The 15,437-nt window shown below is 35.4% G+C and overlaps 1 protein-coding gene across 1 annotated transcript in view; it reads right to left on the reverse strand.

Annotated features, from left to right (window-relative positions):
* Positions 1-15,437, reverse strand: part of CFAP47 (cilia and flagella associated protein 47) — a 365,678-nt gene that overhangs the window by 562 nt on the left and 349,679 nt on the right. Inside the window, exons 62-63 of the mRNA XM_081043051.1 lie at positions 13,983-14,144; positions 5,778-5,946 (exon numbers count right to left, since the gene is read on the reverse strand). Coding sequence (XP_080899177.1) covers positions 5,778-5,946; positions 13,983-14,144 — 331 coding nt within the window. The remainder of the gene's footprint in view (positions 1-5,777; positions 5,947-13,982; positions 14,145-15,437) is intronic.

Raw genomic sequence — 15,437 nt, forward strand, 5'->3', positions numbered from 1 at the left:
GACTGGTAATATATGTCGAGCTTCTGTTTTTTAGATTATGAAAGTACATAATGTAACTGTTTGAAATTACTGAGCACGGTGCCAAAAAGATTGAGAATCATAATCTAAATACAAGTCAGTACCACTTATACAGGGATTTATTTTAAAGTCTTTAATTTCTTCTGAATATATGCACAGGATGGCAATACTAAACTAGGCAGTCTAGCATTTTCTGCATGTTGGTGTTCATACGTACTTTAACTCCCATTGCTCTTGTAAAATTTCCTGATGCTACCTGTGTTCATCTTGGACTTATTCCTCACAGTAAGATTGTACCATGTATGTTCAGAAAACTTATTCAGGACAAGTCCAGGCCTAGTGAATATGGCGGTAACATCAGGGTTTAATATCTATCAAAGAATGTTAAGGGCAGGCATTTCTTGCACATCTGGAATGGCCCTATTTTAGTCATAACTGGCCCTTATTCCTAGTGTTCATAGTAATTATGTATTCAGAATCAATGAGTCAAACGTGGAACATACCAAGAACCATTCTGCAACTGGGTGAAATGATACTTTACTTCAATAAGGATGTTCAATTCGAAAAACAAAGCTACATCTTGGTGATTGCACATATGTCATTGTAAATTTTTACACTGCAAACGACCTGCTTCATGAGTACAAATGGATGAGCTACATAAGGAGACCTACACCCATGCCTGACATTTGGTACTCCTGAGTATGTTTTATGAAGGGATGTACACGCCCATCTGACACCTAGTGATTTTAAATGGGAACTACAGATAGGGGTTTGTACCTTGCCCAACACATCTCCAAGACCCTTTGAAAATAATTACCTACGCAGACACTATTTTTAAAGTCCTTAATGTTATTGTATGCATTAAAGATACAAATAATTTTGTAATAAATTATGCTGATTGCATATATGTATATGAATATAGTACATAACATATGTAATCCAAATACAAAATACATTTGTAAGAAGTTGTTCATGTCCTTTATTCCAACACTCTATATGGTAATAATGTTTATTTTATGAAAACTAAATATTGTAGTTCTTATACCTATAGTTAACTTTTTTCATTCAAATTGTGAATAAAAATAATTATGCATTTATGGTTTTGAAAACATTGTAAAGATATACTTCTGTATCGTCTACACTCAATCTCCCCTTGAAAATATATATTAAAAAGCAGAAGTTAAAATAATGTAAGAATAAATCAATACCTCCATGTTACTAATGCCTCATAGAATCAGTGTCGATTCTTACAAAATAATGACAAATTGATAACTATACTCCTCAACTATTTATTGAATTAAAAAATATTTAAAAGAAATATTTTTACGATTATTTTAAAATTAAATTTATTGGGGTGACAATGGTTAGTAAAATTACATAGGTTTCAAGTATACAATTCTGTAATACATCATCTATATACCACATTGTGTGTTCACCACCCAGAGTCAATTATCATTCCATCACCATATATTTGACCCCCTTTACCTTCTTCTACCACTCTCCTCTCTCCTTACCCTCTGGTAACCACTAAAGTGTTGTTTGGATCTATGAGGTTTTGTTTTTTGTCTGTCTTGTTCCTTTGTTGCTTACACAATGGAATACTATTCTGCCATAAGATGAAATACTGCCATTTGCAACAACATGGATGGATCTTGAGATTATTATGCTAAGTGAAATAAGTCATATAGAAAAAGTCGAGAACCATATGACTTCACTCATGTGGGATATAAAACAACTATTTTTTAAACAGATGGAATTTCCATATTTAGGTAACGTCTCTCTAGTCTGAAAGGGGATCAGCTAAAGCCAATGCCCTCATGGAACGAATGCCCAAGCTGTTTTAAAGGGCTTACACTTATGAATGGAAATTGATATCCATTAGCAGATGTGGTCTGTGCCCACCCACATTCCTTGGCTGTTTTTATTCATCGCTTGCCCCAACTTCCAACTGCCAGTTCCTGTACTTCTTTGACTCTGTTTTTGAGAAATTCCAGAAGGTTGCTGTGCTGCCACGGGATGAACAATCCTTGGGAGCATTCCTCAATCAATGACTAAACAGTGGTAGCTGGTGTATAAAAACCCCAACTCCCTGACCCCTTTGGGTGTAAATATTCTAGTGCATTTCACATTATCTCCCAGAAAACTCCCACGGGATTAAATTTCAGGTGCCCACTGTGGTAGTTATCTTGATAAAATGCCCTTTTCTGGTTTCCATTCCTTTCTGTCTCGTATCCTGGCTTCCCTACATCTGTTTCTTGAGATCACATAGCCATTATGCTACTTGGACTTAAGTGCTTATTTCAGGATCTGCTTATGAGGAAATACAAACATATACATATGCCATTTTCCACAGTTTCATGACAATGATAGAATGAGTCCTTTAAAAGCAATGTATTACATACAAGGTGGACAATTAAGTTCGCGAACTTCTTGCAACAATATTGCTAACCGTTTTTTTTTTTTGAGGTCAGAGGGCTTATTCATTATGAATTTGGACCAACTGGACAAACAGTTAACCAAGTTTACTATTTGGAAGTGCTGAAAAGGCTGCGTGAAAAACTTAGATGAAAACAACCTGAACTTTTCACCAACAGTTCATGGCTCTTGCATCACGACAATGCACCAGCTCACACGACACTGTCTGGGAGGGAGTTTTTAGCTAGTTGACAAATAACTGTATTGAAACACCCTCCCTACTCACCTGATCTGGCCCCCTGTGACTTCTTTCTTTACCCAAAGATAAAGGAAATACTGAAAGAAAGACATTTTGATGACATTCAGGACATCAAGGGTAATACGACCACAGCTCTGATGGCCATTCCAGAACAAAGAGTTCCAAAATGCTTTGAAGCATGGACTAGGAACTGCCGTCGGTGCATAGCTTCCCAGGGGGGGTACTTCGAAGGTGACCATAGTGATATTCAGCAATGAGGTATGTAGTACTTTTTCTAGGATGAGTTCACGAACTTAATTGTCTGACCTCGTCGTCTATATTACTTAAGTCTGGTTATGTCTCTAGTCGTAACAGGTCCAGCTACGTATATTACTTTTGTACAAACATTATATGTTTTGTCTTGGATAATTATGGTAGTTCTCACATTTTATATGAACTATTTAACAGTTATCACGTCCACCCTGAAAAGTGCTACTCTGAATAGCACTCCTTTTTGTAACAGTCTGATCAAGTTAACTTAGTCTACCAAAGCTAGCTATATGCCTTGATTAATAGTGGGGAAAAGGCAGTTTTTAATAATTCTAAATATGGTTTAATTGAAAGGGAACTTATGAAACTTGCTAACATGGTTGTTGAAGTTTGTGTGGGCTAATATTTAACTAAACTGTTCTTAAAAATCCTCATTTTATTTCCAAGTAGGGCACAATGAAGACCACAGACTTCATATATATTACAAGCATCAATTGAGTTAATGCTTGAAATCGACCGTTTCAAAAGATGATAATGTAAACAATATTTTTTTTATTTCAATAATAAAATAACTTTTTAAATTCTTCACATGTATCATGGTGTTGTCATTAACAGCAGGGTTTTGGAGTCAGACAATGTTTGAGCCATGATTTCAAAATCATTGATTCGATATATGCAATAACGTCTATGAATCTCAAAGATTTTACACTTGGCATAAAAATCCAATTTCAAAAGGTTACATAGAGTATGATTCCATTTATATAATATTCTGGAAATTACAAAATCATAGAGATGGAGAAAAGATTAGTGGTTGCCAGGGATAGAGAGGGAGTTATGGTGTTGAACCCGACTATAAAAGGGTTAACATGGAAATACTGAAAGGAAGACATTTTGATTAACATCAGACATTGTTCCTCTGTCGTGATGAAAGTTCTCTTATTTCAGTTGTGACTGTAGTTATACACATGTATACATGGGTTCAAATTGCCTAGAACCACACACACACACACACACACACACACACACACACACAAATGCATGTGAAAAATGCTGAAAATGGAAGAGGGTTTGTAGCCTAGTTAACAGTATTTTATCAATGTCAATTTCCTGGTTTTGATATTTTACTACAGCTATATCAGATGTCACTATTGGAAAGAAAGCAGGGAGGATTCTCAGGACTCTATGTATTATTTTTGCAATTTCTTTTAAGTCTATATATATTTTTTTAAGTTAAAGAAATCTGAGATTTATGAGTCAATTGGTAATTTGAACACTAAATATATATTTTATATGTGCTGATATTAGGGAATTGTTCATTTTTAGATGTGATAATGGTATCATGGCTATAAATTTTGTCTTTCAGAGATTAATAGAAAATATTTGCAGATACTAAGATGTCTGGAATTTTCTTCAAAATAATATGGAAGGTGGGGAAGGAGGTGAGAATATACTTGAAGCAGGATTGGATATGAGTTGGTAACTGTTCATACTGGATGATGAGTGCGTGGAGATTAATTATTCTCTATTTCTACACATATTTGGAATTTTGAATAAACGGAGAAATCAACAAAATGGTGATTTCTTAAACACACTTCAATTTCCCCCACATAAGTTTTATCAAACTGTACCACTTGAGACTAAATGAAAATGTCATATTCTGAGTTGATGCCATATACCAATTTTTCTGTCACAAAAACCCACCAATTCTGCTGCTAGTGATTGAACTGTCAAATCAACACAGGGAAACCAGGCACAGATTTACTTGGCAAAGTATCCTAAGTAGTTAATTTCAGAAATGTCCAGTGTACACTAGATAAAATAAACACCATTGTAATCTGTAAATCTATTTTTAAAGATGTCACTTAATCCCCTTAGATTAAAAGTATGCCATTAATTCTTGAGAAGCAGGTACACCCACATGATCATTTTAAATCAAGTATCAATGCAGCAAAGGGCTATGTGCAGCAAGACTCCAGAGGCTTTATATTTTTATTATCTGAGTTGTTAGAACTGAGACAGATGAAAATTGTAAGTAATTTTCTCAAGCAATACTCAATTTATTCTTTCCTCTATTCATTAAAGCAGTAACAACACATTTTTCTGCACATGGAATTGCCTGATTAGTGTCTAATTTTAGAAGTTTAGTGATCACTCTGGCATTAGCAGTTGTGTCATGAAACACGACTACATGTCCTTTGTGCCTATGCTACCAAAACAGTGGCATTTTTCATAAATAATTTCAAAGTTGTTTTTAGCCTAAATGTTCTTAGCAAAATATTTCTGTGAAACTTTATGGAGATAAATTTTTTTTCAAAATTTGTTTTTACCTTAACTCTTAATGCAATGATCACTTTAACAGACTAATGGCCCATTTTACATTGTGTCTTTTTCAATTCAAAATAAATTTTATCCTTTGTTTAATTTTCTTCATTTAGACTTTAACATTTTAACAATACCGTATGCCTTCATTAAAGGTTTCAAAAATCTCTATCTCAAATCATCTAACATCCTCAAATAGGTTATTAGAGAAAATATTATGTTAATATACAAATCTCTTTGCAGTCAGTATTTGTCTCTTCCACATTTCCTTAATATGGAAGGGAAATCATTTCTTACTTTCCACTGGTGATGACAACCTTTTTGTTATAGTCCATATTTAAAAGTTCTTTACTGGACAAAAGGAAATAAAACTAAGAGCAGTTGAAATACGTTGACTTTTGCAAGATAATGTGACAATTCTTTATCTGTGATCATTGGGTAAAACCTTTTCTCCCTCATTCATTTAATGTCTTTAGTGACATCAAACATCCTTGACTACTGCTTCTATAGAACTCACCTGTATTACCAATGTTGCTTTGTATTTCCTATTGACTATTCGGGGTTTAAAACCCACAACGATGTAGATCTTATCGGTGTCACAAGGAGGAAATTCTCCAGACTGAGGCCTTACAAAAAACTCAGGATCACTGCGAGATAGGAAGGATGCAGTGAAGTGCTCAGCATATCTGGAACATAAATATAAATATCATCTTTAAATTGTATCATTACCCTGTCTTCTTTATGAGAACTTGATGGATAGAGTTTATAACCTGCTGTATCTGACTATAGTTAAACACTAATGCTGCCATGCAGCTATGAGTCTGATACCTGTTACCGTATGGAATGCTTACAGAATAGTGGGGAGGCATTTTAAAAATGACTGAAAAGTGTCATTTTTCCCAGTGTGACAAAACTGAATCTTAAAGATTTTTTCAATCGGTATATATATATGTGTGTGTGTGTGTGTGTGAGTGTGTGTGTATATACACACATACATATATATGTATATATACGTACATATATATATGTGTATATATGTACGTATATATGTATATATACGTACATATATATAGTGTATAAACAATAAATTGCTTTTCCCTACAAAAATTGGAATAACTCAATATCTTAAATGAAAATTCAACCATTTGTAAATAAATCCATATCTAAAATGCCATTACAAGGCCTTTGTTTTTACTACTATTCCAATGTGATATTTGCTCACTCTCCCTTAGTTTTCTACTTGCAAAGTGAGATGAAAGTACTTTATAGGTTCATTAAAGATACTTGGGCCTGAAGATGGGTAGCTATGATTTGAAGTGAACTGACTGACATTTAAGTCTCAAGTGACCATCTTCATGTCAAGGTTGATTGCATTTGAGATGAAGGCTGTGAAGGAAGTTGAGGGACTTCTGGGTAGAATAAAGCAGGAGAGAGGCACAGTACATGGGAGGTTGTAAGCGAGGGATTTAAAATCCAAACTGACAGGGGAGATTAAGGTAGAAGGTAAAGAACAGTTCCCTAGAACAGATTGACAAGTAAAACATAGAAGAAGAGATGGGGCTTCAGGTTGGGACTTACTCATCCATTCAGCAAATGTGTATTGACTATCATGGCAGAGGGTTTGTAGAAGTAGACTATGAATATGGATGGCCTGGATTGGAATTCTAGCTCTATCTACGTACATGAGTTCAGGCTATGGACTTAGCCTTTTTGTATCTCAGTTTTCATATTTGTTAAATGAAGTTCATTCCTATAAAGCCATTAAATCAGTGCCCGACATGTGGAGAGTGCCCTGTGAAGATTGATCAATATTAATATAGTAATCGTTATGATGTGGTTTGGAAACATTTTATTACCAGTGCTAGGCAAAGATGTCTGATCCAATTCTGAACAAAGTCCAGTACTGGAAATACAAAAAACATCAGAGAAATCACAAAGAAATAAAACCGATATATTGCCTAAGGGATAGACATACGCACCCGTACCTACCTGGCTGGGAAGATAAGGCACATGCATTAAAAGAAACACAACAATCACACAGTGCTATAGGAGTTTAAGTTTTGACTGGGCAAGTAAGATTTTACTGTGATGAGAGGAACAATGAGTAGAATTTAGAAAAGTTGGAGAGGCGAAAAGAAGGGCATTTTAGAAGCAGAAAGAAAATGAAGACAAGTGAGAAGCAGTAATGGATAAGACAGGCTCTGAGAATAGTGACTTTTCCCCATAAGACTGAAGAAGAGCTGTTTTAGACAACAGAAAGAGGAACTCTGGAGGTCTGGGTAGGCTGGGATCATAAGCAGCTTATATAATGTAGATGCCACCTTAGGTAAGAAACAGGGAACTGTCACATGCTTTTGATAAAGGAAGTTTCATGTCAATAACATTGTTTTAAGGAGATTGGTTTTTACTACAATGTATAAAATGAATTGGAATGAAAGGTAATTGGGATGAAAGGTAATAGCTCAAACATGAAGTAAAAACCATCTGAAATAGAATGGTATTAGTGAGATAAAATACATATAAGAATTAAGAGTGGCAGATGGTAACAACATTGTACATAACTAAAAAAAATATTATTTGGGGGGTTTATTTCTAACTTTTTTGTGTGCCAATATTGCATTTGAGGAAATTATTGGTTACAAGGAAATCAGTTGAAACTATTTCACTAGCCCTGAAAAACTTTTTGAATGCATTAAATCAATTTACATGTAAACCAAACTAACTACTAACTTAAAATTATCTTTGAAGTTGTTGAGTAAGACTACAACAGGTTCAAGATGGCTAAGTGAGATCAAGTCCTAACCAATGGGAGAGCTCGGTGATTATACATTTAACTGTCCACCATTCATTTGGAACTAAGTATATGAAAAGTATTCAGGCATGCCTGGTACCTTTGTAAAGTGAATTTCTATGGTACATACAGGGACCAGCATGAGCCATCATGAAACGCACGAAGGCAAGTCATTTGTTTTAGAAAAGAAAACTAGTAAGTTAAGTGTTGCCTTCCTATATTCCACTTCTCAGGTCCTGTACAGCATAAGTGAGGAATGTGCTCACTATGACCCAGTAACATGAAACCCTTCATTCTCCATTCATCAAAGCTTAGCTTTCTGTGTTCAGTAGATCATCTCTCTCTCATTAACAAGGGATCTGACCTACACAGGCCCTATAGTAAAGAAAATTAGAGTAATTACCATTAGACCCTAGTCAGCACTTTAAATATAGAATTTCAGTGAGCATTTATATGCAACTACAGTGTAATTAAAAAAAATTGTACAGGATTCAATTCCAGTTGACTGGGTTAGGTTAACAAATACTCTCCCCCAAAAAGCAACTATAAAATAGGTGGACAAACTGTTAAAAATAACCATTTCAGCATTCTGGAAACTGACCAAATGTATACAACAGACTGAGAGGTGCTTATTCATGAAAATTGCAGAACTTCAGATACAAATAGTATAAGAAGTCACAAGCAAAAGTATATATATATATATATTGGAATTCGAGTTTCTGCTTCTGTATGTAAGGAGCTTGGAAATCACCACTCCATTCTAACAAGTAGAAAGCTAAACAGATGGGAAAAAAATCAACAAATCTTCTTAGATCCAAAAGAGAGGGAAAGGAACACGGCAAACTACTGATCTCAAGGTTAGACAGAAAGGCAAATACAGAGAGGAGCAGTTTACTGGAGCAGAGACCCACAACTGGAAACCACCACAGAAACGAACACCAGGATATGAAAATCTGAACCGTAATTGACTAATTGCTGAGGTTCCATGCAGACACGTCTGAGAATTAAAAACTCCAGGGGACCCAGTCATAGGGAGGTCCCACAATATTGTAAGATTTACCTCCACCAGCTTGAGCATATCCCCATAGTAAATACCAGAGAAAAATATCTTCATGCTTCCTGCAGTGAGAGGGGGAAAGGAACCATTCTGAAATACCCCAGAGCACTGTTCTTAACAAGGTCTGCCCTCAGGGGAAACCAGTTAATCAGAGCCTAACCTGCCGAAGTATTATCAGAGCCTAACTGACCTGAGGAATGGGAATACCCAACTCCAGCCCAATCTAGCCATGCTGTCGCATCTAAGGGGCGAGAAAAACTGAGAAACACTTGTGAAGTTCACAGTCCAGAGGTATAAGATCACTAAACAACTGAGACCCAATCATAGGACTCTACAACTCTTCCCCTCTTCCCACACCACATGATCATGCCACTAGAGGTATTTGACAGCAGTTCCTTCTACCAAGTATAACATGTCTGGCTATCAATAAAGTATTTCAAAATACACCAAAAGGCAAAAAACACAATTTGAAGAGACAGAGCAAACATCAGAAACAGATGTGACAGGGATGTTGGAATAATTAGAATGGAAATTTAAAACCAGTATGACTAATATGATAAGGGCTCTAATGGATATGGTAGACAGCATGCAAGAACAGACGGGTGGGCAATATAAGCAGAGAGATGGGAATCCTAAGAAAGAAACACAAAGGAATGCTTGAGGAAAAAAAAAACACTATCAGAAATAAAGACTGTCTTTGATGGGTTTGTTAATAGACTGGACATGACTGAGGAAAGAATCACTGAGTTAGAGGATATATCAATAGAATTCCTGAAAACTAAAAAGCAAAGAGAACAAGGACTGAAAAGAAAGAACAGAATATCCAAGAACTGTGAGACAACTACAAATGATGTAACATACATGTAATGGGGATACCAGAAAAAGGAAGAGAGCACAGAACAGAAGAAATATTTGAAACAATAAAGACTTAAGAATTGCCCCAAATTAATTACAGACACAAAACCACAGATGCAGGAAGCTGAGAGAACACAAAGCAAGACAAATGTCAAAAAAAAAAAAATCCCCAAAACCAAAAAACAAAACTGCATCGAAGCATATCATTTTTAAATTAGAGAAGCCAGAGAAAAGAACACCTTACACATAGATGAACAAACATAAAAATTACATCTGACTTCTCAGAAGCCATGCAAGCAAGAGAGTAGAGTGAAATATTTAAAGTTTTGAGAGAAAACAAAACAAAACAAAAAACCCCAGTAACCTAGAATTCTATACCCTGTAGAAACATCCTTCAAAAGTGAAGGAGAAATAAAGAGTTCGTCAGACAAACAAAAATGGAAAGAATTTGTAGCCTATAGACCTGCCTTGCAAGAAATGTTAAAAGTTCTGTAGAGAAAAGAAAAATACTACAGGTCAGAAACATGGATCTATATAAAGAAAGGAAAATCATGGAAAAAGCAATAAGTAAAGGTAAAAATTAAAAAAAATATATTTTTATTATTTTTAATTGAGCTAACATAACAATTTGTTCAAGTCATAATAGCAATAATACTTTGGATATGTATCATTATGTGTGTATATGCCTGCTTATATATACTTAATATATAAGTGAAATGAATGACAGCAGTGAACCAAGGGCCAGGAGGAAGAACTTAGGATCATTTTGTTATTATAAGGTACTCACATTACCTGTGAAGTGTATAAGTGTCATTTGAAAGTGTAATTGCATTACTTCTATATATATTGCAAACTCTGGGGCAACCACTAAAAAAAAGTAAAAGAAGAAATATATGTAAAAAAAAAAAGAAAATGGGCTCATAAGATTTTCAATTAAAATCATGTAAAATAGAAAAAGAATGGAAGACAAAAATAAGTACAAAGGATCAGGGCAACAAATAAAAACAGTAATGAATATGGTAGATATTCTATTCCAGCTATATCAATAATCACTTCAAATGTCAATGGTTTAAATACACCAGTTAAAAGATAGATTATCAGAGTTGATCAAAAAACACGATCCAACTAGATTTATCGGGGTGATTACTTGGTAAGTTATATGTCTAATCACTATGTTGTACATCCGAAAATAATATATGTCAAGCATAATTGAAAAAATAAAATTAATATCCTTAAAACGACCCAACTACATGTTGTCTACAAGAAACCCACTTTCAATATGAACACACATATAGATTAAAAGTAAAGGGATGGATAAAAAAAACACCATGCTAACACTAATCAGAAGAAAGCAGGAATGACTATATGGATTTCAGACAAAGGAGCAAATACAATGGAGCAGAGACAGTCTCTTCAAAAAAATGGTGCTGGAACAACTAGACAATCACATGCAAAAAAACATTAATCTAGACAGACTTAATTACACTCTTCTCAAAAGCTAACTCAAAATGTATAGTAAACTTAAATGTAAAACACAAAACTATGAAACTCCTAGAACTTAACATAAGAGAAAACTAAGATGACCTTGGGTGTGGTGATGCCTTATTAGATACAATAGCAAAGACTCAATTCATGAAAGAAATAATCAATAAACAGAACTCTGTGAAGGATAATATCAACACCCACAGACTGGGAGAAAATGTTTACAAGTGACACATCTGATAACAGACTGTTACCCAAAACATACAAAGAACTCTTAAAACTCAACAATAAGAAAACCAACAGCCCATTAAAAAAACAAAAAGGGCCAAATACCTTATCAGATACCTCAGCAAAGACATACAGATAGCAAGTAAGCATCTGAAAAGATGCATCACGTCATATGTCATCAGGAAAATGGAAACGGAAACTAAAATGAGGTATTATCATACTTCTTTTTGAGTAGCCGAAATCTAGAATACTGACACCATCAAATGTTTGTGAGGATGTGGAATAACAGGAACACTCATTCATTGTTGTTGGGTACACCGCTTTGTAAGACCATTTGGTGATTTCTTACAGAACTAAATATCCTCTTACCACAGGATCCAGCAGCTGTGCTATTTAGTATTTACCCAAAAGAATTAAAAGTTTTATATCCACACTAAAACCTGCACCCAGATGCTTACTTATATCAGCTTTATTCATAATTGCCCAAACTTGTAAGCAGCCAAAGTGTCCTTCAGTGGGTGAGGGGATAAATTGTGATGCACCCAGGCAGTGGAATATTATGCAATGCTAAAAAGAAATGAGCGATCAAGACATGGATAAGCCTCAAGTAATTATTACTAAGTAAAAGAGGCAAATCTGAAAAGGCTACATACTGTATGATCCCAATTATATGACATTCTGGAAAAGACAAAACCATGGAGAAAGTAGAAAGATCAGTGGTTGCCGGGGGTGGGAAAGAGAGATGAATAGGGAGAGCACAGGATTTTTAGGGCAGTGAGAATATTTTGTATGATATAATCATGGTTACATATCATGCTTTTGTGCAAACCCATAGAATGTACAACACCAAGAGTGAACCGTAAGGTAAACTGTGGACTTTGGGTGTTTATGATGTGTCAACGTAGGTTCATTCTGGTGAGTGATCTTGAGAATGGCGGAGGCTATCTATGTTTGTGGGGCAGGGGGTGTAAGAAAACTTCTGTACCTTCCTGTCACTTTTGTTGTAAACCTAAAGTTGCTATAAAAAAACAAAGTTTAAAAACTGACATATTGGGGCCGGCCCGGTGGCTCAGGCGGTTAGAGCTCCGTGCTCCTAACTCCGAAGGCTGCCGGTTCGATTCCCACATGGGCCAGTGGGCTCTCAACCACAAGGTTGCCGGTTCAATTCCTTGAGTCCCACAAGGGATGGTGGATTCTGCCCCCTGCAACTAAAATTGAACACGACACCTTGGGCTGAGCTGCCGCTGAGCTCCTGGATGGTTCAGTTGGTTGGAATGCGTCCTCTTAACCACAAGGTTGCCGGTTCGACTCCCGCAAGGGATGGTGGGCTGCGCCCCCTGCAACTAGCAACGGCAACTGGACCTGGAGCTGAACCTGGAGCTGAGCTGCGCCCTCCACAACTAAGACTGAAAGGACAACTTGAAGCTAAACGGCTATCTCCACAACTAAGATTGAAAGGACAATAACTTGACTTGGAAAAAAGTCCTGGAAGTACACACTGTTCCCCAATAAAGTCCTGTTCCCCTTCCCCAATAAAATCTTTTAAAAAAACTGGCATATTGAATGATTTTATTTATATGAAATATCCGTAAAAAACAATATTACAGAGACACAGAGTAAGTCACTGGTTTTCTGAGTGGGGGTTGACTCAAAAGGGGCTTGAGGGAAATTTGGGGGGAGATGGAAAGTAATAAACCTGGAATGTGGTTATGATAGAAAATTCTATAAACTTTCAAAAAAAGTATTGAAACATACACAATGGGTGAGTTTTATGGTACGTACATAATATCTCAAAAACAGCTGTAAAAGTGTATTTCACATGTGAGATAGGGGAAAGTATTGTGGTCACACTGCCTATGTTATCACGAGTGTAACAAAGATAGCTATGGTTGAGCAGAATAGTAATACAGAAAATAGAATCAGTGTAAGTAACCCCAATCATCTACTTAGTTAAACCCCTTGATAACCCCAAAGCATTAAAATTTACTGAAAAACATTGCCTCTATCTTTGAAAAAATACATTAAAACATCTTTTGAAAAACAAATAGAAATATTATCTTCAATTTCAATATCTAATTATTTACTTTTGTTTCTTGTGGTTTTTTTTGGTCTTCATTTGTAGACTGTATTTCAAGTTTTTAAATAAAAATTATCAAATATATAAAGCTTTGATTCATAGAAGCACTACTGCTCTGGCTTAACCAGCGTAAGATGACATAATAGACTTTTGTATTTTAAATTTTGTTTTCCAGTTCAGCATACCTTACATTCACAAAACCAGTTACATACTCTTGCTTGATATATATTACCTTTCCCTACTTGTCAGCGGGAAGTCAACAGTTGCTTCTTTAAATAAACCAGCCCCCTCAATATTGATGACATCACACAAATCAGGCTCTGTAGCAACCAACATTACCGGAAACTCCCAGATCCCATCTGTTATGCACTCTACTTTCAGTGTAATTTGAGACCTGTGAATAGAACAAGAGATTATAAAGCATACTACAGGGAAACAAGCAAAGAGAATACAATACGGTAGATCAATATCTAAGGTGAAAATGTAAGCAAACCTTGTAGTTTCAGTAAAAACACTAGGAACTTAATTCTTTAAAAAAGGTACATGACTTAATTACACTTTAGGAATAATTTTTAGATCACAGGTTATATTATCATTCTTCTTTTGAGGCAATTATTTTGTAGCACATCTTACTTACACTCTAGTTATTTACTAAGAACCAATACCATATGCAGAATCGACTGCACATTTTCTGTAACCAGCATCTAATATCAAAATATGGAAGAATCTAATGGATGGAGGGCAAATGGACCCAAGTGTTATTCTAATAGATATTACATATGGGGATTGTCTATTCAAAATGAAACACTATGAAAAAGTTTTTTCAACCCTTGCTTCACAGAGAAAAATTATATTTTCTGTGAACACTTACCAAAGCCCCATAAAATCGACTTAAATTGAAACCTATAAAAATTAAATTATAATTGATAAAGACCACAAATGCCTTACACAATAACATAATTGCATGGCAATTGAATTAATGAAGAGAGTAGAGATAGCCTTTCAAAAGCCTTCGGCTATGAAGATGAGTGGAGACATAGGGTAGTAGCTGAACTTGAGGAATGGTTACCTGTTTGCTTGCTTAGGATTGTGGAAATGACTCAAACATGTAACGGTGCGGTTGCAATATCATATGTCATGTTGGACCAAGAAATCACAATCCTCTTATGTAAAACTGACAGGAAGAACAGTTCTGGGATCTCTGATCCTCTTTAGATCAGACTGTAAAATTATTCGACCATTTGGGGAACAAGTGAACAATCTCTTACCGAATTTGAAAGCTGCACAGCCTAAACCAGCAATTTCATTATTAGTAATTTCTCCTGGAGATATGCCTCAAAGACTCAAGAAGCAATATGTATGTATAAGGATGTTCACTGCCGCGTTATTTATACTACCAAAAAACTGGTGCCAAAATTAAAAAAAAATATTCCATCACTAGAGTGCTGGTAACAATAAAGTATATTGCACTGAAACGGTAGAATACTGTGCAGTATAATTTAGCCCACGACCACTGATATATCTTATTAAACATACTCGTATACGCAAAATGTAAACCCTACACTTATACCTCTTTCATACTCTCCTATCTTAGTAAATGAAACTATATTCCTCTCGGCACTATTTCAAGAGCACTATTTCAATAACTGGTCTTCCTCCTACGCTTGCCATCTTCCAAGGAGGAAAG

The sequence above is a fragment of the Rhinolophus hipposideros genome (genome assembly GCF_964194185.1).
Source record: "Rhinolophus hipposideros genome assembly, chromosome: X".
In the NCBI taxonomy this organism is placed as follows: Eukaryota; Metazoa; Chordata; class Mammalia; order Chiroptera; family Rhinolophidae; genus Rhinolophus; species Rhinolophus hipposideros.